This window comes from Myxine glutinosa, chromosome 3 (genome assembly GCF_964187855.1).
Source record: "Myxine glutinosa chromosome 3, kmMyxGlut1.1, whole genome shotgun sequence".
NCBI lineage: Eukaryota > Metazoa > Chordata > Myxini > Myxiniformes > Myxinidae > Myxine > Myxine glutinosa.
In genome coordinates, this window is record NC_136263.1 from 191,661,246 (window position 1) to 191,686,920 (window position 25,675).

General features: G+C 46.7%; 1 protein-coding gene across 1 annotated transcript in view; it reads left to right on the forward strand.

Annotated features, from left to right (window-relative positions):
- SWI5 (SWI5 homologous recombination repair protein) overlaps nucleotides 1–25,675 on the forward strand; it is a 35,303-nt gene that overhangs the window by 2,200 nt on the left and 7,428 nt on the right. Inside the window, exons 3-4 of the mRNA XM_068109610.2 lie at nucleotides 3,470–3,585; nucleotides 22,875–22,969. Of these exons, the coding sequence (XP_067965711.1) occupies nucleotides 3,470–3,585; nucleotides 22,875–22,969 (211 nt within the window). The remainder of the gene's footprint in view (nucleotides 1–3,469; nucleotides 3,586–22,874; nucleotides 22,970–25,675) is intronic.

The following is a 25,675-nucleotide window of genomic DNA, read 5'->3' on the forward strand; positions in this document are numbered from 1 at the left end:
CGCTACATCTCTGCCAAATTTCGTCTGAATCCATTAACAAATTTTTGAGATATTTTGTTCACAGACAGACAGACAGACAGACAGACAGACAGGGGTGAAAACATAACCTCCATCCTCCTTCGGTGGCGGATGTAATAATCGTTAATAGCGTTCTCGATCGTCAACTCATCCTCCCTGACTGTTCCAGGTACAGGTATTGGCATGTGATCCCGTTGGTTTCCGGTTAAAACATGGATTTCACGATACCATGCCGAGGGGTTGGAACATTTCAAACGCTGGATGCGCGTAATATATTACTCTGTTTTAGCTTCCACGATACTTGACTTGACCTTGCTTCTTAATCTCTGCCAATTCAAAATGTCTTCAGAGTGAAATGCTATTTTCCGTTTGTGGATTAATGACGTAATTTCAGGAGTCATCCATACTTTGTCACATGAATGCAACTTCACTTTACGAATTGGAAAATTCGGTTTCTTTTATGGACAACTTGTTCATTTCATTATAGACATGGGTAATGAATGTAGAGCAGCAACGAAGGCTGGAAAGGGTGGAAATGCGAATGGTTCGGTGGAAGTGTGGAGTATCGTTGAGAGAGAGGAAGACAAATGATGAATTGCGAAAGATGATGTGAATAGAGCCTGTGATTGAGGCTGTGAAGAGAAACAGTTTGAGATGGTTTGGTCATGTGTTGAGGAAGGATGAAAGTGACTGGTTGAGAAGAGTGATGGAAATGAATGTAGAAGGAAGTAGAGGACGGGGAAGACCGAGAAAGACTTGGCTAAAGGTGGTGTAAGAAGAAATGTGGGCAAGGGGGTTAACAAGGGGAGATGCAGAAAATAGGGCAAGATGGAGAAGATTGTCATGGGGACCGCAAGGCTAACCTCCGCTCGAGTAAGGAAAATGGCCTAAAAATGCCTGTTGTGTTGTGTTGTTGTTCATTACTTGCAAAATCGAAGATTTTTCAAGTATATTGGGCGGTTGCATTTGTGGTTCCGTCTGTTTGTTTGTTTGTTTGTCTGTCTGTTTGTCACTGGCCTACAGGTCACACTTCTAAACCGATCGTCACGAAACTTCACCAAGTTGTTTCGGTCGTCCAAATTGAGAAGACTATTGATTTCGAAGTCAAAGGTCAAAGGTCATCTGGAGGTCAAATTTCTAAAATCGCCATTTTAAATCCGATTGACTTGAAAATTGAATAGCATTTGTATACCGAGTCACTAAATTGGGAAACGAACTATTTTTGAGGTCAAAAGGTCAAAGGTCAACTCAAGGTCAAACTCCCAAAATCATCACTTTTCATCTGAAAAACCATCAATTTTCATCCGATTGGCTTGGAAATTGAACAGCATTTGCGTATTGCCTCACTGAATTGGGAAACCAGCTATTTTTGAGGTCAAAAGGTCAAAGGTCAACTCAAGGTCAAACTTCTAAAATCATCATTTTTCATCTGAAAAATTGTCACTTTTCATCCTGTTGACCCGAGCTTTGATCAAGATCGCAAATTTTAATCTTCACGAAATGGACAATTTGCTGTAACAATGGAAAACTTTTGGGGGGTGGTGGTGGGCGGATTTTGCAAGTATCATGCTCCGCATGACGTTTTCTTGTTTCATCGTTAGCCTGAAAGACAGGTTAATTAGTGCAATCGAACATCTTTTGGGAGCTTCACTTGACTTGAGCAGCATATTCCGTCCACTGCAATAACAAGGACTCCCTCATTATCAGGAAGCTGGAACTCATTTTGCCGACTTCGGAAGGATGATAGGCTGAGTCAACCCACGTGGTGTTATTTAACGGCACGACAGCGGACCCTAAGATCTTAAGCCAGCCACCTTAACCGTGAAGCCAACACCAGACTATCGTCTGTATGCTGTACACTGTACAGTATATGCCTCCCATGCAGTATGGCAAACAGGAAGTACTGTTTATTGGTGCTAAACTTGTAACTGAGATGTATTACAGTCAAGCCTTGCTATTCGCGGTCCACAAATCTGTTCCCCACCCTTTCTCTTCCTCCACGCCGATACTCCCACGTATCCGTGGAAAATTTAACCCCTCCCACCTTAAACTTGTTACAGCCTGGTGTTGCCTTAGCGGTTAGGGTGGCGGCTTGGGATCCTAGGATCTTTGGTTTGAATCCCGGTCGATCGCTAATTTAACGCCAAGGGGGTTGACTCAGCCTGTCATCCTTCCGAGGTCGGCAAATTGAGTACCAGTTCACTGGTAATTCCCTGTGTGTCGCAAGGGGCGACCAACGGGGTTGGCGGCAGGAAGGGCATCCAGCCATAAAACATTGCTTCAAAAAGGGGACTATGGTGCCCGAAAAAGGCCAACCCCTGCTCTGCCGGGAAAAATGGCCTCTAAAGGTGGTGGTTCCTTGTGTACTGACTACTTGTTATTCGGTGATTGATGGATGATTGAGGCCCAGTTTTGTTTCTTCAAGACAAAAAACGGATTTGAAAAAGTATTTGTGTCAGACAGCAATCATCTGGTAAATGTATCACTTCAGCTGGCTAAGTTGCTCCGATTCAAGTCATACCAACCATTTGACTCGTGAACAGTGTTCCATATCCCATGAGTCGCTGATTGCATCTGCTATCCTACTTTCATTCCATAATACATTTGTACAAAGGCCGTCTTTTTTTCACCAAGTGGAATTTCTGTCCGACACCAATACTCCGAGGAACCATATCAGTAAAGAAAACTGTCAGTGCATATTGGCGCCATTTCTTCTGCTGCATCCTCATGAAAAGTGTTTAAATTTTTTTAAACAGAATGAGCGGGCGGAGTTCATTTTTCCTGCATTGCGGTACAACACAGAAAGACGCAGAATGCAAATTTTTATATTTTTCTGCCATACGGTACAGTATTATAATTTAACACGTAATGTTAAATTAAGGAAAATACTGTTGCCCAAAAATGGAAAAACAGAACAAGTATAAGGTGGACCACCTTTAGGACCACCTTTCGAGGCCATTTTTCCCGCAGAGCAGGGGTTGGCCTTTTTCGGGCACCGTGGTCCCCTTTTTGAAGCAATGCTTTATGGCCGGATGCCCTTCCTGCCACCAACCCTGTTGGCCGCCTTTTGCGACACACAGGGAATTACCAGTGAATTGGTGCTCAATTTGCCGACCTCGGAAGGATGACTGGCTGAGTCAGCCACCCTGGCGTTAATTCAGCCATCGACCGGGATTCACACCCAGGATCCTAGGATCCCAAGCCGGCACCCTAACCGCTAAGCCAACACCAGGCTAGTCAGTACACAAGACAATAAAATAAAGATCCATTCAAAATCCAGAATGTTATATGAGTTAATAATTTTTTTTTGTGTTTGACGCCAAAACAAGTCAGCATGGCAGGTCCAAACAATAGATACGGAGAGCTCCATTATACAGAAACCGTAGACAACAACACAACCCGATTACAGTTGCTACAACCTCATTTTGGCATGCTGTTCGTGTCGTTCCAGGTGGTATCCAGTTCTCCGAGTGTTGCAGGTGGTCAAGTGAACCTGGAACAAGAGTCCGAAATATTACAGAAAAAATTGGTGGCTATGGATTCGGAAATAGCGGAACTCACCCAGGAGTGAGTGTTGTACCACTTCCCCTTGGTGCGAGACCTGTTTGTTAAGCTCTGCAAATGTAGTATCTACTTGCTGGTGGTGGTTCGTATGCTTTCCGTGGCGGCTGTGCTGCATCATTTTCAGGGGGCACGTGGCTGTGCCAATGATGCAATGTCCCCCATTACCTGTCAGCTGGTACTCATTTTTCTGACGTCGGAAGGATGACTGGCTGAGTCGGTCCACCTTTTGTTAATTCATCGGCATGACAGAGGCTCAAACTCAGGACCCGAAGATTCCCAGCCACCTTAACCGTTGTGCCAACGACAGGGTTATCTACATGCTAATGTGATAGCTTCAAGATTGCTTTGCTGGGGTTTCTTGTGACATTATTCTCTTATTATGAATCGACACAAGTGAAATGCATCACCTTTGCCTATATTTTGCCTACTATCAGTAGAAACTTGGCTCGCCTCACCACGCGTCGTTACAGAGGAAGGGGCTTGTGTTATCTGAGGATAATGGCTGTACCTAAGTTGCTGTGTTGTCATGATTTACACCAATCATAATACAAACAATTATTTTGCACAAATGTATTTGTAGTGTTTGTGATATTACATTTTTATAGGGAATTTATGTTGAAAAAATATAAAACAATTCAAAAAAGAACCCCTCAGCACATACATACAGGAGGGGTAGGTACAGACTGGAGGTTTGGGACGATTACACCTCACCACCACGTAATTCAAAACAACTCAACCCCACGTAATTCAAAACACCTCAACCCCACGTAATTCAAAACACCTCAACCCCACGTAATTCAAAACACACCACCACGTAATTAAAAACACCTCACCACCACATAATTAAAAACACCCCACCACCACATAATTCAAAACACCTCACCACCACATAATTAAAAACACCTCACCACCACATAATTAAAAACACCTCACCACCACATAATTCAAAACACCTCACCACCATGTAATTCAAAACACCTCAACCCCACGTAATTCAAAACACACCACCACGTGAGTCAAAACACCTCACCACCACGTGAGTCAAAACACCTCACCACCACGTAATGCAAAACACCCCAGCACCATGTAATACAAAACACCTCACCACCATGTAATTAAAAACACCTCAGCACCATGTAATTCAAAACACCTCACCACCACGTAATACAAAACACCTCACCACCACGTAATACAAAACACCTCACCACCACGTAATACAAAACACCTCACCACCACCTAATTCAAAACACCTCACCACATGTAATTCCAAACACACCACCACGTAATTCAAAACGCCTCACCAGCACGTAATTCAAAACACCTCAGCACCACTTGATTCAAAACTCCTCACAGCCACGTTATTAAAAACACTTCACCTCCACGGAAACAAAGGTTTGAGGGAGTAGTTCAGTGACAACACAGACACTGCCCAGATATGTGGATAGAAAGATAGATGGCTGTACCTGTATTGCTGTTTTGTCATGGTTTACACCAATCATAGTACAAACAATTATTTTGCACAAATGTATTTGTAATATACATGATATTACAATTTATAAACAATCGAAGTTGAAGATTTAAGTTGAAAAAAAAAAATTCACATTTTTTTTCAAAAACAATACCCTTAGGACATACACACGGGAGAGATAGGTGCATACCAGAAGTTTTGTACGACTTACAAAAGTTTGAGTAGTTCAGTGACAAGACACAATGCACAGATATATATATATATATATATATATATATATATATATATATATATATATATATATATATATATATATATATATATATATATCTATATCTATATATATATATATATATATATATATATATATATACAGTATATATATATGTATATACTTCCGTTGAACTTGGGGCCGACTCAGAAGAAGACCTTTGTTGGTCGAAAGCTTGTCGAATTAAAGATCGAAGCCCTGAAGCTACGTCCGCGTCTTATTCAATCTCCCGATTATTTATTCAATGCAAATGAGACGCCCTGCTCGTACTGTGGAGTTTCTACTATTTCTCACAGTTATATATATATATATATATATATATATATATATATATATTGTTGCGGATATGGGATTTGCATCCATCCATATCCGCTTGTAAATATTCCCCTATTTCCTCAATACTTCCCAACTATCCCCAATCCCCCATTCCCTAGTCCCATTTTCTGTAAACAACACTCTGTAGACCCGACCTCCCCCTATTTCCCCCATTAAATGTCGTGCCCAGGTTCACCGCATCTCATGTAAGACAACTATAGGACATCTTGCTAGTTATTTTTAGTCTATGTCAGTTAAGGACTCGTTTCCATTAATTCTGACCCTTCGTTGCACCAGAATGTGATTGTATGGCACCGTTAGGAAGTTTAGGACCTCCCAATACCTCCCCGCAGCTCTTCCTCACAGTTCAACAACAACAACAACAACAACAACGAGCGCAGGAAGTGCGCGTCCTCACTCCGGCTTGGTTGGTAGGGGGTGTTGGGAGGGCACCAGCCACCAGGCCTTCCCAACGAGCCGCCATCGAACATGTGCTCGACGGGGTTACCAAATAGGGGCTCCCTGTCAGCTCCTCGTCAAGGGCGGAGCCCGGTAACCCCCGCACCCAATGGAAGCGGCGGACCAGCCCCAGTGGGGCGGAACCAACCAGCCGAGGGCGTGTCACTCCCTGCTGAGCATGCGCAGTGAGAGGGAGGTGACGTCAGATGCGCGCTGAGCTTGGAGAAAGAAAGATGTCCCCTCCGAGCGCTGTGAGTCCTCCCCGCATCTTCTGGACCGTGCTTTATCCTGTCCCCGAGCCAAGGTGCACCTTGTGCTATCGACCTACCTGTCCCTTCCTGCCATCAATCCCTGTGTAAGTCTACCTTGTTCCGTTTGTCTGTGGTCTGTCTGGGATAAGATAAGACGGTAATTAAGTGCCCATCTCTTCTGTGTCTTTACCTCACTGCCTTGTAAGCTACCCCTTTTCTCCACCACTGTAATTATACCCTCCTCCGGAGGTCTTGAGAACTGTACCCCTTGCGTCGTTTCCTCTTTCCCAGTCGTCGTGTCCTTTCTATCATTGATTTGGCATAGCGCGATTTGGCCAACGTCTGGGTGAATCGGGGGAGTTGGGGAAGAATCGGGGGAACTGTTAGGTCGCGGCAATACCACCGCTCGGTAAATAACATCTAATCCGCGGACCGTAACAATTGGTGTCTGGGAGTGAGATACGGACCCGAAGCGCGCTTAACGCGCTCAAAATTACAAGTCACCGAAGTTTGATTTTGTTTTACAAAAAACCCGAATTTTGAAAGTCGCGCTATGGGAGATCAAGACGGCTGGGTTCCGGTAGAGGAGAGTGAGGCAGGGTCGATCCAGGACCAAATTGAGGGACATGAGGAGAGCGAAGCAGTGAGGGCGGCATGTTCGCAAAATGGCGTCCTCGCGTACGAGGTTACGGGCGCGCAAAATGGCACCTCGCACATGGCTACGGCGACCGCGCCCGCGACCGTAGCAGTGCCGCTGGTGGATTCGAACCTTTTTTTCCTGCAAATGAGGGCCCTTATGGGACAAATGGGAGACCAAATTGGAGGTTTGAAAAACAGTATAGAGGCTCAGAGTGAGCAAATGGGGGTAATGAGGGCTGATAGTGAGCGATTGGGGAGCGAAATGGGGAACCGGATGGATGCTCAGAGTGAGCAAATAAGGGCTCAGAGTGAGCAATTGGGGGTTATGGGGGGCGAAATGGGGGGCAAAATGGGAGAAATGGGGGAACGGCTAGAAGCTAAATTTGAGGGGTTAGACAATGGGATCAAAGGGGTGAAACATGGGTTAACGGGGGTAGAAAACAGAATGGCCGCTCAAGAGAATCAAATAGAAGGGGTGAAACATGGGTTAACGGGGGTAGAAAACAGAATGGCCGCTCAAGAGAATCAAATGGAAGGGATGAAAAAGGGGTTAGAGGGGTTAGAAAACAGTATGGAAGGCAAATTGAGGGACATGAGGGACCAAGCGGAAAGGGAAGTTAAACAAATGGGGCAGCAGATAGAGGGGGTCAGAATGGGGGTAGAAACTAAATTGGATGCTCACAGGGAGGAAATGGAGCAGATGAGGGTGGCATCTGGGCAGGAGATGCAAGTGATGGGAGAGGAGATCAGAAGACGTGTGAGTGAGGAGGTCGGAGGAGTGCGCGAGGAGGTGAGGCACTGAGGAGCGCATGGAGAAGGTGGTGAGAAAGGGGACTGTAAAATTGCAAGGTGGTATAGAGGAGTTGACGCTGGGAGTAGAACAGCTGACAGTGGGACAAAAGGAGTTGGGGGACCAGGTAAAGAAGAACACAGCGGTAATAGAGGGTTTAAAATCAACACAGAAGGAGATGAAAAAGGACGTAGGGGTAATTAAAAAAGAGTGTCAGACGGTACATGAGGACCTAATGGGGAAGAGGTCACCCCCCTCGGGGCACAGACCAAGGCATATTGGGCTCATTGGAAAACCCTGGAATTGAAGGATAACATCTTGTATCGCAAGTGGGTGGGGGTTCCCTCTGATAAAACTTCCTGGCTGGTGGTAGTCCCAAATAAATTTAAGACCGATATATTGCAACAGGTGCATGGTACCCGCCCCGGCGGCCATTTGGGCAGGACAAAGACGACATCGCAGGTACGCCGGAGGTTTTATTGGGTGAATATGGGGCGCGACATACAGGACTGGTGTCGGAGATGCGACGCCTGTACTGCCAAAAAGGGACCAGCACGGAGGATGAGGGCCCCCCTTCAATTACACCAGGTGGGGGCCCCCCTAGAGCGGGTGGCCATGGATATCCTAGGCCCACTACCCCGCACCCACCTAGGTAATAAGTACATCCTCGTTGTGATGGACTACTTCACCAAGTGGCCGGAGGCCTACGCCCTCCCCAACCAAGAAGCAGGGGTGGTAGCGCAGGCCTTCGTGGAAGGATTTGTGTGCCGGCATGGGATTCCGCAGGAGTTGCACACCGACCAGGGACGAAATTTTGAGAGCAAATTGCTAAAAGATGTGTGCAGTCTCCTGTCAATTCGGAAAACAAGAACAACGCCTTTAAGACCTCAATCTGACGGGATGGTGGAAAGATTCAACCGAACTTTAATCCAACAACTGGCACTGTTCACCGCCACCCGTCAGGATGACTGGGACGAACATCTCCCTTATTTGCTCATGGCCTACCAAACCAGCCAGCACGGGGCCACCGCATGCAGTCCAGCGTTGCTTATGTATGGGCGGGAGTTACTGGCTCCCGCCGACTTGCTATGCGGTCCCGTGCTAGACACAGTGGTTAACCCGCCGAGGGAGGGGTACGCACGTCACCTAGAGGAAGGCATGGAGCTAGTCCATGCCTTCGCCCGCCGCCAACTCCATCTGGCGGGGGAAAAGATGAAGCGCAGGTACGACCACCGGAGCCAGGGGAGTCAGTACACTCCGGGGATGAAGATTTGGTTCTTCAATCCCCGGAGGAGGAAGGGTAGGTGCCCAAAATTCACCTCTCCCTGGCAAGGCCCGGGGGTCGTCCTGTCGCAAGTCTGTGACGTGGTAGTAAAAATCAAAATGGGGGCCACGAGCCCTCCCTCGGATCGTCCACGCCGACCGGATAAGGCTTTACACCGGCGAGCAGGCGCCCCCGTGGATTGCCTCGGCTTTAGATGCCGAGGCGGGACCCAGTACCTCTGAATAAGGGGGGCTTATTAGTGCCAGAGGACTGGGGGATTGATGAGCGATGGGCCCGGTGGGTAAGGGTGGCATCCCTGCCACCCTTCCCATGATGGGGGCAAATGCGCTATAGTTTATGGGGTGGCTATGACAACCGAGCCAGGGAGGGCTTGGATAATGTGTAGGGACCTAGAAGATGACCTTAGGTGACGTTAAGATTAAGTAAGAGACTTGGTACCTGTAGTGGGGACGTAGTAGCTTAGTGTTTGATAATGACGTGGGAGCGCTGAGTGCAAGGGAAGACGGAGGAGCGCGAGTTTTAGAAGGGAGTAGACAGAGCAGATGATGCAGTGTGAATGGAAGTGCTGGTGAGCAGCTTCAAATGAGGCATCGGTGAGGCAATGCTCCGAGGTGTGTGTGAGTGTACAAGTGATGAATGAGAGAGCATTGCGGATGAGTGTCATGGTGAGTAGTGAGTGTTGTGGATCAGCGCAAATGCGCTTGGGGGAGAGAAGGGTGCAGGCGGCACCAAGTATGAGAGCACAGGTGTGCAAGTACAGGTGTGTGGAATATATGGAGCAGAGAATGAGTGGTGTGGAGAGAGTTGGAGTAAGTGGTATGGAGTGGTGTGCGTGGTGCGAAGGTGTGGATGGGGGAAGAGTGGACCCCCATCACGGATACCCGGGGCGGGTAGTGTAAGTGTTAGGTAGAGGGTATAGGTAAATTGTGGTTGGATATTGGCATCTGTGGTGCGGGTGGAAGAATGATGATTGGATGGGTGCATTAGTGTTGTGGAAATGGCTGGGCGTGTAGCCTGTTAGTGTGTGTAGTTGGTTTGGGCACTCCACCACTGTGAGGATGTCGGCCAGGTGAGGCCGCAGGTGGGCTCTGGGAGCCGGTAGTAGTTGTTGTGGATGGGGCCCGAGGATCCGGAGGACGGACCCGGGTAGCCCAGTGCCAGAGGGCACCGAGGGGTGACAGAGCCAGGAGGGGCCTTCCCCAGTTAGTTAGATTAGGGTGAGGAGCTAGGTAAGCTCGGGTGGCAACTGCAGTGGTGGAGGTGTGCAGGTGGGTAGACCTGCTGGGAGAGCTACACGTCGCAGCCCAGAAATTGTGCAAGGGCACCGGGAGATGAATCGGGGGAGTGAGACCCCAAATTGAGAAGCACCACAGTTTGGTCAATGGGAATTGGTTTTTAGAACCCATAGTATAAGTTGGCCAATGGATTGGCAGGGAAAGACCCCGGGTAATGTAAAGTTGTTAAAGTCATTTAGGAAATAGTTAGGATTGATGAACCTGTCGCACCATACGCAGCCACTTACCTGAGGTGATGCTGATGACTCCACACCTGTGTTTTCTTTGTTTTGTGTTGCAGGAAAGGAGAATTGCTGTTTGGATTTGTGAGACGCATCACAACGTGGATGAGACATTGGGGTGATTCCATCTCTCCCTCCTTAGGAGGGACTGATGATGAGTTGGAGATGGCAGATTTTGATGAGAGTTGGAAATGGCAAATTTGATTGGTTAGGAGGGAGAGAAGACGAATTTGGTTTATGGGAGGAACAGGGAAGACAGTAGGGACGTTGTTGATGTGTAAAGTAGATGTTTATGGGTAGTGTTGTGTTTTGTGGATACAGTAAGGGGTAAGGGAGGGGCCATGTAGGTTACCTGGTGGGGGGGGGGGCGTACGGTAGGAACGTACCTGTCTCACCTGGTTCCCATGTGCCCCCAGTGTACATTACCTTGTATTGCGTGCACTTTTGCGCCCTTACCACCTTACTCACTTGTCTTCTTTTGTCTCCCACCTCCGAGGATCTGGCTTTGGGGCAGAGAGAGAGGAGAGAGAGGTGCTGGCTCCGCAGTTGTGGGCCTGTACTTCCGCTGCTTGCTGCCTGGATCGATACACCATATGGACCGCAATTTTTGTGGCCGCCCACAATGGACCGCAGTTCTTTTGCGGTCAAGCACCACCCGTGGATGGACCTCTGGGTCAACGTGGCACCTATGCCATACAGGTGAACCACTTTTAGTTGGCCCCCCTGACGGCCACAATTCAGAAATGGACGCGGTTGGCGCCTTTCTTTATTTCTAAAGAAGCCAGAAGGCCAAGTGCACTCCATGAAGGCAAGACCAGCGGCAGAACATCGGCCGGCTGCGACACCACCGGTGACCATGGACACTTAATTGTGCATTTTTATGAACACTTTATTGGTGCACCGGATGGTGCTGACTGTGCGTAATGGGGTGGTGCTTTTGGTGCTTGGACGGGGTGCTCTGCACATTATTAAAGGCCGTAGGGCCACAGGGCACTCGTGGGTTGGTGTATCGATGCTGGCATGCGTGCTCTCCCTATGCATAACATCTGCATGTGTTCCTCAAAGAACAGGTCCTGGATCGTAGTGTAAATATCAGTGTTGTATAAATAATGCTCCCTACCGGCTGTATGTTTAGTTTGAGGATGCTTTCCGCGATTCGGTTATCCTTGTGGGTGTGTTTCTGTTAGGAGAAGGGTGCAATGTCGCAGGGGGACATATTTACTCATTTGTGAACATCTGTAAAACTGTCGCACTCAGGGTTGAGTTAATAGTAGAGGGAACTACATCTGAGTGCCACACTAAAGTAGGTAAAAATTTATCGGGTCGGGCCGCCCCGAGGTAGAGAAGGGTGCAGTGTTGCGGATATGGGATTTGCATCCATCCATATCCGCTTGTAAATATTCCCCTATTTCCTCAATACTTCCCAACTATCCCCAATCCCCCATTCCCTAGTCCCATTTTCTGTAAACAACACTCTGTAGACCCGACCTCCCCCTATTTCCCCCATTAAATGTCGTGCCCAGGTTCACCGCATCTCATGTAAGACAACTATAGGACATCTTGCTAGTTATTCTTAGTCTATGTCAGTTAAGGACTCGTTTCCATTAATTCTGACCCTTCGTTGCACCAGAATGTGATTGTATGGCACCGTTAGGAAGTTTAGGACCTCCCAATACCTCCCCGCAGCTCTTCCTCACAGTTCAACAACAACAACAACAACAACGAGCGCAGGAAGTGCGCATCCTCACTCCGGCTTGGTTGGTAGGGGGTGTTGGGAGGGCACCAGGCCTTCCCAACGAGCCGCCATCGAACATGTGCTCGATGGGGTTACCAAATAGGGGCTCCCTGTCAGCTCCTCGTCAAGGGCGGAGGAAGCGGCGGACCGGCCCCAGCCCCGCACCCAATGGAAGCGGCGGACCGGCCCCAGTGGGGCGGAACTAACCAGCCGAGGGTGTGTCACTCCCCGCTGAGCATGCGCAGTGAGAGGGAGGTGACGTCAGATGCGCGCTGAGCTTGGAGAAACAAAGACGTCCCCTCCGAGCGCTGTGAGGCCTCCCCGCATCTTCTGGACCGTGCTTTATCCTGTCCCCGAGCCAAGGTGCACCTTGTGCTATCGACCTACCTGTCCCTTCCTGCCATCAATCCCTGTGTAAGTCTGCCTTGTTCCGTTTGTCTGTGGTCTGTCTGGGATAAGATAAGACGGTAATTAAGTGCCCATCTCTTCTGTGTCTTTACCTCACTGCCTTGTAAGCTACCCCTTTTCTCCACCACTGTAATTATACCCTCCTCCGGAGGTCTTGAGAACTGTACCCCTTGCGTCGTTTCCTCTTTCCCAGTCGTCGTGTCCTTTCTATCATTGATTTGGCATAGCGCGATTTGGCCAACGTCTGGGTGAATCGGGTGAGTTGGGGAAGAATCGGGGGAACTGTTAGGTCGCGGCAATACCACCGCTCGCTAAATAACATCTAATCCGCGGAACGTAACAATATATATATATATATATATATATATATATAAAATATATATATATATATATATATATATATATATATATATATAAATAATAAAAAAATATATATATATATGTATATATATATATATATCTATCTATAATTCCAGTAATCTCTGTCTGTCTGTCTGTACGTTTGTCTGTGACCGCTGTTTCTCGACAACCACGGGTCCGATATACTTTTAACTTGCCAGGTATATTGCTGGGGACCCGAGGATGTGCCTTTTCAAGGTTTCATATTAATCGGACAATTACTTACCGAGCTATGTCCAAAAAACGATTCAACCAATCAGAGAGCAGCGAACGATCGCGTGTGCCGAACGTGGCGGGCACACTCTGCCTCGGATGGCACATTTGAGAGCGTATTCATTTATTTCACGTTTGCAAACTATGTTGGCGTTAAACTATGTTTTACAACTAATAAAAACGAATTTGCGATTCATTCGCTTTCCTGCGCGTTTGTGCACGCGATGGCGATTTCTTTACCAAACTCCGGAAGCCGTTCGCTTTGGACCAAACCATTGCATGTAAATAGAGGGGGGGGATTGTCACCACTCGCAAGCCGTTCGCTTTGGACCAAACCATTGCATGTAAATAGAGGGGGGGGATTGTCACCGTACTCGCAAGCCGTTCGCTTTGGACCAAACCATTTCATGTAAATAGAGGGGGGGGATATAATTTTAGATATAGATATAGTACGGGCAATGCCCTAGTATATATAATATATATAATATATAATATATATAATATATATATATAATATATAATATATATATATATATATATATATATATATATATATATATATATATATATATATATATATATATATATATATATATATATATTTATATATATACATGTATATACAGTCACGTGAAAAAGTAAGTACACCCCGTGTAAAGTTTTGACTTTTTCAACATATTTCAACATACAGCTGTTTGATCTTCATTTCAACAATATTGATAGATAAAGGTGATATAATATAACAATTATCATGAAACATTTACATTTTGTAGTCCATTGTATAATTTAAATAAACATAAATGCAAATTTCGCATGTGGAAAAAGTAAGTACACCCCTACATTTATCACTACTTCAAATACCTACAATTAGAATCAGGTGCACCAGCTCAGGTGCAAATGATTACATCATCGTTAGAGAGGATCTTGGAGGAACCTGTCTTATTTAAACCTCAGACATTTAGTTTGGTTTGTTCTTTGTTGTTGAAGTGTGTGGCATCACCATGCCTAGATCTAAAGAGCTCTCTGAGGCCTTCAGAAAGAAGGTTATAGATGCCTACGAGTCTGGGAAGGGATTTAAAAAGATCTCCAAACAATTTGAAATCAATCATTCAACTGTCCGGAAGATCATCTACAAGTGGAGAAGATTCCAAACAACTGCCAACTTGTTCAGGCCAGGCCGCCCCAGCAAGTTCAGCCCGAGAGTAGACCGCAAGATGCTGAAAGAAGTCTCTAAGAACCCCAGAATGTCATTACGCGACCTACAGGTCGCTCTTGTCACTGTTGATGTCAAAGTGCACGAGTCTACCATTAGAAAGAGGCTGCCCAAATTTGATCTACATGGGAGGTGTGCCAGGAGGAAACCTTTGCTGTCCAGAAAGAACATCAGGGCAAGACTAAAGTTTGCCAATTGTTACATATTTATGTGAATGTATGTGAATTACCATTCAGGTCTTTGCTTATCCATGCGTAGTAGATTAAGGGTTGTTGTGGTTGGAGGGTCAGGAGCCCTTCTGAAAAAGTGTCCGGAAACGGAAGTGACCGGAAACGGAAGACAAAAGACACGAGGAAGAAAAGCGACGAGTAGTCTTCTTCCTCGCCCCGCTCCGACGAAAGGTGGGATCGACCTTGCGCTGCATGGAAAAGCGGCGTTCCGAAGCCCGTCTGGCGAGAGGAGTTACCGGGATGTGTACCTACCCGGTGGAGACGTCAAGTTGACGTGGGGCCGTGCATCGACCCCGCGTCTGGCACCGTTCGCGGCACCGTCTAAACAGACGCGTACGGGTCGCACGTGGGGCCTAACACGCCTTGCAAGCGGCGTGGGGCTTTTGGCTTGATTTACCGTACCCGCTTCGCGTGGCCACGAGGGGCTGCAGCCGCGGTGCCTGGTACGATACCTGCCCGGTGGAAACACGTCCACCCGGGGTTCGTTCAACCGCCCGAGAGCGGCGACGCCGACCAGCATCTCGGTCAGGAGGGGCCCAGAGACATTGTGAGGGGCAGAGACCAAAAGGGGGTCGTGAGTACAGAAGTGGACACACCTATATAAGATGGCCATCTTAAGCATATAGGGAATTGATTGTGGATTGGGAAATTGTTGATGGTTGTTTGTTGTTGATTGCTCGGGGAATATCCGTGATTGTATCATTGAAATCGTATGCTATCCTTACCCTGGAAATATATCATTGCACATCAGTTTCTCTTGGGTGGAATTCATAGGGATTGCGTTGCGAAAGCGCATATATATAATACTACTTGCTGGCGAAGGTCCTCTCACGGTCCGGGGGTCACCGAGACCAGGTAGTCACCGAGGGGACCACGTAACACAATGAACACCTAGGCAAAGACCAGCACTTCTGGAACAATGTGCTCTGGACAGATGAGTCAAAGGTAAAGCTATTTGGCCACAGTACCAGAAGACATGTTTGGGGAAAACCAAAGACAGCATTTGACCACAAGAACCTGATACCAACTGTAAAGCATGGTGGTGGAAATATTATGGTTTGGGGCAGCTTTGCTGCATCAGGGCCTGGGCAGCTCGCCATCATAGAATCCACTATGAATTCTTCATTGTACCAGAGGGTGCTTGATGATAATGTGAGGCCATCTGTCGGAAAGTTGAAGCTCAACCGAAGGTGGACCTTGCAACATGACAATGACCCTAAACATACCAGTAAAACCACCAAGGAATGGCTGAAAAGAAAGAAATGGAGGGTTCTGGAATGGCCAAGTCAAAGCCCGGATCTAAATCCCATCGAGATGTTGTGGGGGGATTTGAAACGAGCTGTGAATGCAAGAAACCCCTCAAACATTGCACAGCTGAAAGAATTCTGCATGGAGGAGTGGGAAAAAATTTCTCCCAGTCGATGTCAGAGACTGGTAAACAGTTATAAGAAACGCCTACTTGAGGTTGTTTCTGCCAAAGGGGGCAACACCACCTATTTGAGCCAATGGTGTACTTAGTTTTTCCACAGAAGGAAATGGCATCTCTGTCAATTTTTTGTTGAATAAATTATTGCAAAGTCAATTTTCCATTGTTTTATGTTCAATTAGATCACCTTTATCTATAGATACTGTTTAAATGAAGATCAAATATGTTAAAAAGATAAAAAGCATTTCATGGGGTGTACTTCCTTTGTGTGTGTGTGTGTGTGTGTGTGTGTGTGTGTGTGTGTGTGTGTGTGTGTGTGTGTGTGTGTGTGTGTGTGTGTGTGTGTGTGTGTGTGTGTGTGTGTGTGTGTGTGTGTGTGTGTGTGTGTGTGTGTGTGTGTGTATACAGTGCATTCAGAAAGTATTCAGACCCCTTCACTTTTTCACATTTTGTTATGTTGCAGCCTTATGCTGAAATCGTTTAAATTCATTTTTTCCCTCATCAATCTACACTCAATACCCCATAATGACAAAGAGAAAACAGGATTTTAGAAAGTTTTGCAAATTTATTAAAAAGAAAAAACTGAAATATCACATTGACATAAGTATTCATACCCTTTGCTATGACACTTGAAATTTAACGCAGGGGCCTCCCATTTCTCTTGATCATCTTTGAGATGTTTCTACACCTTGATTGGAGTCCACTTGTGGTAAATTCAGTTGATTGGACATGATTTCGAAAGGCACACGCCTGTCTCTATAAGGTCTCACAGCCGACAATGCATATCACAGCAAAAACCAAGCCATGAGGTCGAAGGAACTGCCTGCAGAGCTCAGAGACAGGATTGTGTCGAGGCACAGATCTGGGGAAGCCTACAAAAAAATCTCTGCTACATTGAAGGTTCCCAAGAGCACAGTGGCCTCCATAATTCTTAAATGGAAGAAGTTTGGAACAACCAGGACTCTTCCTAGAGCTGGCCGCCCAGCCAAACAGCAATCGGGGGAGAAGGGCCTTGGTAAGAGAGGTGACCAAGAACCCGATGGTTACTCTGGCTGAGCTCCAGAGATCCTGTGTGGAGATGGGAGAAACTTCCAGAAGGACAACCATCACTGCAACACTCCACCGATCTGGGCTTCAGGGCAGAGTGGCCAGACGGAAGCCTCTCCTCAGTGAAAGACACATGAAAGCCCATTTGGAGTTTGCAAAAAAGCACCTAAAGGACTCTCAGTCTGTGAGAAACAAGATTCTGTGGTCTGATGAATCCATTGTTTGAATCCAGATTGAACTGTTTGGCTTTTTTTTCTTTCTTTTTTTGTTGTATACAAGATCGAGGCTCGTGAAAGAGCTAACAATAATCACACAAAAAGTCAAACCGACACATAAAACACAAAATAAGGGGAGCGGTAGACAACATTGGGAGAGAGGGGGAAGGACACAAACACATCATTTGAGAGGCAGGGACATCGAGAGAAATGTGGGAGGGAGAGGGTTTGGGGGGAGGTGGGAGAGGTATAAAACATACGAATACTGCAAGGACTTCCAGGAAATAAGTTGGAATTTCAAAAAAAAGTGTATCTGGGGTGAATTAGCGGGGGTAGAAAAGATCAAGGTTTTGGATAGTGGAAGATAAGAGATGGTGGTGAACAGCTGTTTTAAAGACCTGGAGGGAGGAGTGGGATTGAAGGGAGTGGGGGAGTTTGTTCCAGAGGCGGGAGAAAAGGGGAATGAAAGAGTGAAGCTGAGCAGAGAGCCGAGATTTTGGCAGTTTAACCATAAGAGGGACCTGTAGGAATATTAGGCGATCTTGTGCGACCTGTAGGAATATTTGGGGGACAGAGCACATAGAGAGCTGGGGGAGCAAGGCCGGAGAGGAGTCGGTAGAAGACAGAAAGACCACCAACATGCCTGCGGTGAGTGAGTGAAAGGCCCTCGGAGTTAGCTTCATCGCAGGAGATTCCAATGATTCTGAAAGCTTTGGTTTCAACAGCGTGAAGCTGAGCTAGGTGTGAGGCAGGAGCACCAGCCCAGAGTGGTGAACAGTATTCCATTGAGCTGCGGATGAAAGCCTTGTATGTGGTGAGGAGCTCAGGTGTGCCAAGGAAGGACGTCGCACGGCGGAGGATGCCCAGTCGGTGACTGGCTTTGGAGGCCAGCTTGGAAATGTGGTTTTCCCAAGAAAGATGATGGCAGATAGTGAGACCCAAAAGCTTGAGCGACAGAACTTCTTGGAGAGGATTGTTGAGAAAGTAGATGGGAGGGTTTTCCAGTCGGTCTTTTCGGAGAGACATAGTAAGAGTGTGAGATTTGTCAGGATTGAAAGACATGTTCCACTTGTTTGACCAGTCTGTGATTTTGTCCAGGTCTGCAGAGAGTGAGGAGGCTGCAGACTGCTGATCTGAGGGATGAGGAATGGAGCGGCAGATAGTGGAGTCATCAGCAAAGAGATAGAGAGGATTTTCCAGAGAGTCGGAGAGATCATTGATGAAGACCAGAAATAGCACAGGGCCCAGAACACTGCCTTGGGGAACTCCAGCCTGAACAGGAAGGGGGAGATGAGAGAAATCCATTCAGGGCCACATGTTGCCTTTGACCAGAGAGGAAGTCCGCAAGCCATGAGTGGAGATTTCCATGGATACCATAGGAGGAGAGTTTGTTGCGCAGAGCTGGGTGCCAGACCGTATCGAAGGCACATGATATGTCAAGGGAGACAGCTCTGTTTTCCTGTTTGGCATTGAGGACCTCCATCCATTGTTGAGACAGCAGAAGCAACATGTCCAGAGTAGAATGACCTGGTCTGAATCCAAATTGATGATCAGAGATCAAGCCATTGGAGAAGATAAAGGATTTGATATCCGAAGCAATCATGGATTCCATGACTTTGCTGATAATTGGGAGCAGGCTGATTAGTCTGTTGTTGCAAGAATCTGTTTTTGCACCTTTTTTGTGTAAAGCACAAATGGATTTCCATGTTTGCTGATTTCCAAGATGCTGGCAGGTGACCTTGAGCAAAAGAGAGGGTGAAAAGAAAAGAGAGAGGGTGAGATGGAGCGGCAGAGCAGGATTTTAGGACCCGTGGGCTGATGCTGTCTGGTCCAGTTGCAGAATCAGTCGAGGTTTGACAAAAACTTCTCCACCTTGTCAGGAGAGAAGGACACAGAGTCCAGGAGCAGTTGGGTTCGACTGGGAAAGGTGGGAACAGAGAGAGATGGGTTTGGGACAAGATTTTGAGGCAAACGCAGAGTTGAGGCATTCAGCTTTGTCACGTGCGGTGTCAACTGTGTCGCCATTTGAAGTAAGGGAGGGGATGGAGGGGGAACAAACACCAGAAACGGATTTGACCAGACGCCACCAGGATTTGGAGGAAGGAGACAGGTTTTGATAGTTCAATCTTGAGTGTGGAGAGATAGTGCTTCTTGGCACTCCTGAGGGTAGACACACACTTGTTCTGAGCTTGGTGGAAGGAACTGAGATTGCCTTCAGTTGGATTTGCCTTCCAAGAGGCAAAGGGAAGTTGTTTCAGGGCAACTGCCTCACCACAAGATTCAGTGTACCATGGACGGGAGGAAGGGTAAGACAACTGAAGACGAGATGGGATAAATCTGTGCATGAGAGAGAGCAGTTTGCTTTGGAAGAATTCCCAGAAAGAATTGATGTCAGATGCAGTAGAGATGGGAGACCAGTCCAGATGATTGATGGCTGCTTGCAGACCGTGCCAGTCAGCCTGAGTGAAATGCCAGACTCGTTGACGCTGAGGAGGCTCTCTGAGAATGGCCAGAGAGATGTCCACTTTAACAAGCACTTGATCAGAAGAACCGATTGAACTGTTTGGCTTCCGTCTGGCCACTCTGCCATAAAGCCCAGATCGGTGGAGTGTTGCAGTGATGGTTGTCCTTCTGGAAGTTTCTCCCATCTCCACACAGGATCTCTGGAGCTCAGCCAGTGACCATTGGGTTCGTGGTCACCTCTCTTACCAAGGCCCTTTCCCCCGATTGCTCAGTTTGGCCGGGCGGCCAGCTCTAGGAAGAGTCCTTGTTTCAAACTTCTTCCATTTGAGAATTACTAGGGCATGCCCGTACTATATATATATATCTAAAATTATATCCCCCCCCCCCCCTCTATTTACATGAAATGGTTTGGTCCATTCGCAAAGCCAAAGCGAACGGCTTGCGAGTACGGTGACAATCCCCCCCCTCTATTTACATGAAATGGTTTGGTCCATAGCGAACGGCTTGCGAGTACGGTGACAATCCCCCCCCTCTATTTACATGAAATGGTTTGGTCCAAAGCGAACGGCTTGCGAGTACGGTGACAATCCCCCCCCCCCCCCCCCCTCTATTTACATGAAATGGTTTGGTCCAAAGCGAACGGCTTGCGGAGTTTGGTAAAGAAATCGCCATAGCTCGGTAACTACTTCTCCGATTAATATGAAACCTTGAAAAGGCACATCCTCAGGTCCCCAGCAATATACCTGGCAAGTTTCAAGTATATCGGACCCGTGGTTGTCGAGAAACAGCGGTCACAGACAAACACACAGACACACAGACATACACACAGACACACAGACATACACACAGACACACACACAGAGATTACTGGAATTATAGATAGATGGAGGCCACTGTGCTCTTGGGAACCTTCAATGCAGCAGAGATTTTTTTGTAGGCTTCTCCAGATCTATGCCTCGACACAATCCTGTCTCTGAGCTCTGCAGGCAGTTCCTTCGACCTCATTGCTTGGGTTTTGCTCTGATATGCATTGTCAGCTGTGAGACCTTATATAGACAGGTGTGTGCCTTTCCAAATCATGTCCAATCAATTGAATTTACCACAGGTGGACTCCAATCAAGGTGTAGAAACATCTCAAAGATGATCAAGAGAAATAGGAGGCACCTAAGCTAAATTTCAAGTGTCATAGCAAAGGGTATGAATACTTATGGCAATGTGATATTTCAGTTTTTTCTTTTTAATAAATTTGCAAAACGTTCTAAAATCCTGTTTTCTCTTTGTCATTATGGGGTATTGAGTGTAGATTGATGAGGGAAAAAATGAATTTAAACGATTTCAGCATAAGGCTGCAACATAACAAAATGTGAAAAAAGTGAAGCGGTCTGAATGCATTGTATGTATGTATGTATGTATGTATGTATATATATATATATATATATATATATATATATATATATATATATATATATGTATATATATATAGTGTTGTGGATATGAGGATGGCATTTTCTTTATTGTGTGTATTGGATTGTGGTAAACTGCTGTGTACCATTGGTTGGATATGGCCCCTCTTGCCTCCAGAGTTGTATAAAGGTAAAAAGGGCGTCTCGGTAATTAGTCCATAAGCATACACGTCAGCCAATCATAGAATGCCCCTGTTCGATAGCTTATATCTTATTATGTGTCTTAGGGTAAGGCTGTGTCTCCCATTAACTTAAATACTACATTGTACCAAGTGAAATAAGAATAGGTCCCCTTTCATTTCATTTCGATGGCCAACTGCATTTTGGGCGGTTTTTCTTCAACCACCATTGGCCACGAGGCAGGGTTGGGGAAGAAAGGCGGGTCCCCACCTCGTCAGAGAGGGGAGGAGTGAGCCAGCCCCACTCGACCAACCATGAACAAGGGGTTTGGCTTGAGAGGGCGGAGGAAGAGCGTTTGGGGGAGGTTCGCAAAGGTTGAGGGGCGGGGCCTATATAACCCGCCGGCGGGGCGTTCCCGAAGAGTTGTGACAAGGAGGGAGGAGACAAGAGCTGGGTCGTCAGAGAGATGCGCTTTTACTGAGTCCAAAGAAAGAGCTGGGTCGTCAGAGAGTTGCGCTTTTACTGAGTCCAAAGAAAGAGCTGGGTCGTCAGAGAGTTGTGCTTTTACTGAGTCCAAAGAAAGAGCTGGGTCGTCAGAGAGTTGTGCTTATACTGAGTCCAAAGAAAGAGCTGGGTCGTCAGAGAGTTGCGCTTTTACTGAGTCCAAAGAAAGAGCTGGGTCGCCAGAGCAGATGCGCTTTTACTGAGACAAGCAGCTCCGACCCGTGACTCCGCGCACACGACAGGCTCGGTGGCATCAGCGGCCGTCGAGGTCCAGCCCGACGTCCCGTGCGGGATCAAGCTCCAGCCAGCTCCGTGCCGTCCCCCCCCCCCCCCCCTCCAGCCACACACCTCCTTCCAGCAATCCACTCTGCAATTCCCCGCGTGAGTCAGTGTCTTTGTTTGTTCTGTCCTGTGTAGGTAATTAAGCTTGTATAAGGAATTCACTGTGTCACCTGCGTCTCATGTCCCTGTAAATAATCGTGACTGCTCCTTTTTGCTTGTGTGTGTAAATAATAAATCCCGTTACTCTTCTGTACGTCTTCTTCCTCTTTGCATTCGGTCGCTTTAGAGTTTTCCCGATTGAGTAGCTGTGGCGCGATACGGCCAACGTTTGGGTTGAATCGGGTTTTAGTCGGGAAATAACTGTTCGGCCGCGGTTACACCACCGCTCGGTCAAAATAACATCTAATCCGCGGTCCGTAACAATATATATATATATATATATATATATATATATATATATATATATATAACACACACATATATATAACACACACACACACACACATACACACACATAGTGTTGGAACATTTTCAATAGTTCCCTTTTGTTTGTGTTGTTTCTTTCCCAAATTATCCTTAGGGGCTGTCATCTGGAGGAGCTGGAATTGCACATTGAGAAGATGCATGAATACAATGAAGTGAAAGATGTTGCACAGATGCTTCTCGGTCGACTTGGTAAGATGTACATTTGCTGCTTAGTCTGAGATGAACTTATGCCACCTCTCCTCCAGAACAATTCATAGTGTGCCGGCACTATTCCTGCAGCCTCTCTGCTGAACAGAATCACACACAAACGAGATATGATCAAAGGAAACTCACCCTTCCAAATCCACTATACCAACTTGCTTTCGGTCGTGCTGAAATGGAAATGCCATTTTGTGATTCATTTAGTGTCATCATGTTTGTTGCAAATATCATCCTGTGCACATCTCACTTTGACTTGCGTGAATTGATAACAATGGCCATGTCAATCAGCCACAGGAAAAGCAAGACCAAATGTCTAACATCGGCGTGGCTTGTTTGATGCTGTAGTTGAAGAGGATAGTATGACCTGGGTGGGGATACCAACATGAACATCACAAAAACCACCACATCCATGAACAGGGTCACACAGTCCATGCTGGCATTGGAGGGAGGGTGCACCTCGCCGGCACCAAGACCATCAGATGGTCGATCACTGCAGAACCACGTAGGCCTCAGAGGCAGAACCCCAGCACCAAACCTTGTGATACATGGAGCTCAAGGTGGCTGGACAATCATTATGAATCCATATTGAAGCATCGGAACTCCCTTGTTTGCTAAATTTAAATGTGAATTAAAATAAACTAAAAACAAAACTGCAAAACTGACGGACTCTTTTCACCACAAGACACACACACAATACCGGCTAATCCCGGTATTAGATTACTCTAGGTTTTGAGTCAACAATGAACCAACCATACACCGCTTCAATCTAGAAACTTTGCAATAATGACAAAGGGATTGCAGTGTTATGATTATATTGTTACGTTTGTGGGGGGTACCAATGAAATACCTTAGGGCCAGGTAGGATTGTATAGGGTAGTGTGCTCCGACTGTTGTGAAGAAGAAGAAGAAACCTGTAACTTAAGTCAGGTCTGTGTGTCCGGTAAGGTTGTATAATTGTCTTCATGCGAGGGGTGAGCTATGCTACTTAGGTAGGGTATAAGGGTAATTAATTCCCCGTATGTAAATTGCCTCTGTTTTTTCCTTTGTTCCTTATGACACACCACACCAGCCGTGCACTCCGCACCTAAATTAATAACACTAAATAAAAGCCACCAGGATTCAGACATTGAACGCTGCCGCTGGCACCACCAGCCGAGTCATCGCAACACCAAGCAGGCAGGGCCGTGGGGCCCCACCCCGTGGGGTGATGATTGGTTTGGGCGATGGACTGCTACGATGGACTCCTTGATTGGAGCGTGCGCGGACGTCATCAGATGACGTTGGAGACCGAAGAACAAAAAGGTAAAGCGGCCGCCATTTTACTCTCTTGTGTTGGGACATTCATTGCGGGTAGACTCATTTTTCCCTCTCTCCAGGCTAGCCTTCATAGCATGCAGTCGCACCTTTACTCTGTCTTCGTGTCCCGAGTCTAAAGCGAACAGTTGCATTTTCTTTCTCTTGGTACTGGCTGCGTGGTGGGCGGTCGCAGTTCATGCTCCTCTGCTCTTCCTCGCTCTTCATCCTGACATTGGCGGTCGCAGCTCGTGGACTCTGACGCTCTTGGTTTGTGGCTTCGTGGCGGCTGTGTACCGTACCACGTGAGCCGGAGAGACCGCGGTGCTTTGTGGTGAGGACAACGAGGGGGGAGCTTGGGCCTGAGCGCTGCAAGTCGGCGGCTGGGGTGAACACAGCTGCGTGCCAAGGCCTGTTTTCCCGTGCACGGACCATATACACCCACGCTGCGGCCGACGAGGTTGGGGACCGCTTGAAGAGACCGTGGAATGCAGACAAACGCACCACACAAACACGTTTATTTTTCATTTATTTATCTCTCCCTGTGTCTGTTTTATGAGTCCATGTGGGGGTGTCCCAAATAGGGCTGAGGAATGAGGAATTTCTTGTTCCCTGGCATTTCTTTTATTGAACCCGTTAATTGTTGAATTTTAATTCCTTGTCCTGTCCCGTTTATTTGTTGGTGATTCAGAAAACCCGCTTCGTGCCCGTCTGCCCAGGTAAGCGCTCGCCTCCCTCCACTACCCCCTCGCGCGTATAAGCAAGATCCACCATTGTTGGACTGAACGCCTCGGAGTGTAAAGCTCGATCGGCCATTCGTCACCTTGGGGATCTTGATCCCTCCGGTGAACATGATAATATTTACTATATTTATTAGTATTAACGCCATTATTATTATTATTATTATGAAAACAATACGACTGTATTAGTTTACTCTATGTTTTGAGTCAACAATGAACAAAACCATACACCGCTTCAATCTATAAACTTTGCAATAACAACAAAGGGATTGCAGTGTTACGATTATATTTACTATATTATTAGTATTAACGCCATTATTATTATTACGAAAATAATATTACTGTATTAAGAAACCTGGGCTAATTTGTCCAAAGCGGCCTGAAGGTGAGCCATGAAGGCATGAAGCCTAAGGCCTATAAGTACTGTGGTGTTGGAAGACCCGTAAGTCCTATGCATTTGATATTTGATGGTCATTTTAACAATCGGTTTGTTTGTGTTTCACACTGAATGAAAAACGTTAAGGTAGAGCATGACGATTGTGATGTATGACAGGTTCGACGATATGTTCGGCCTGAACGAAATTGGAGTCAAAATGGCGGTGTGCAGAGTCAGCAGGTGCTGTATCGCTGTAATGACATCACATCACCCCTGTCATGTGAC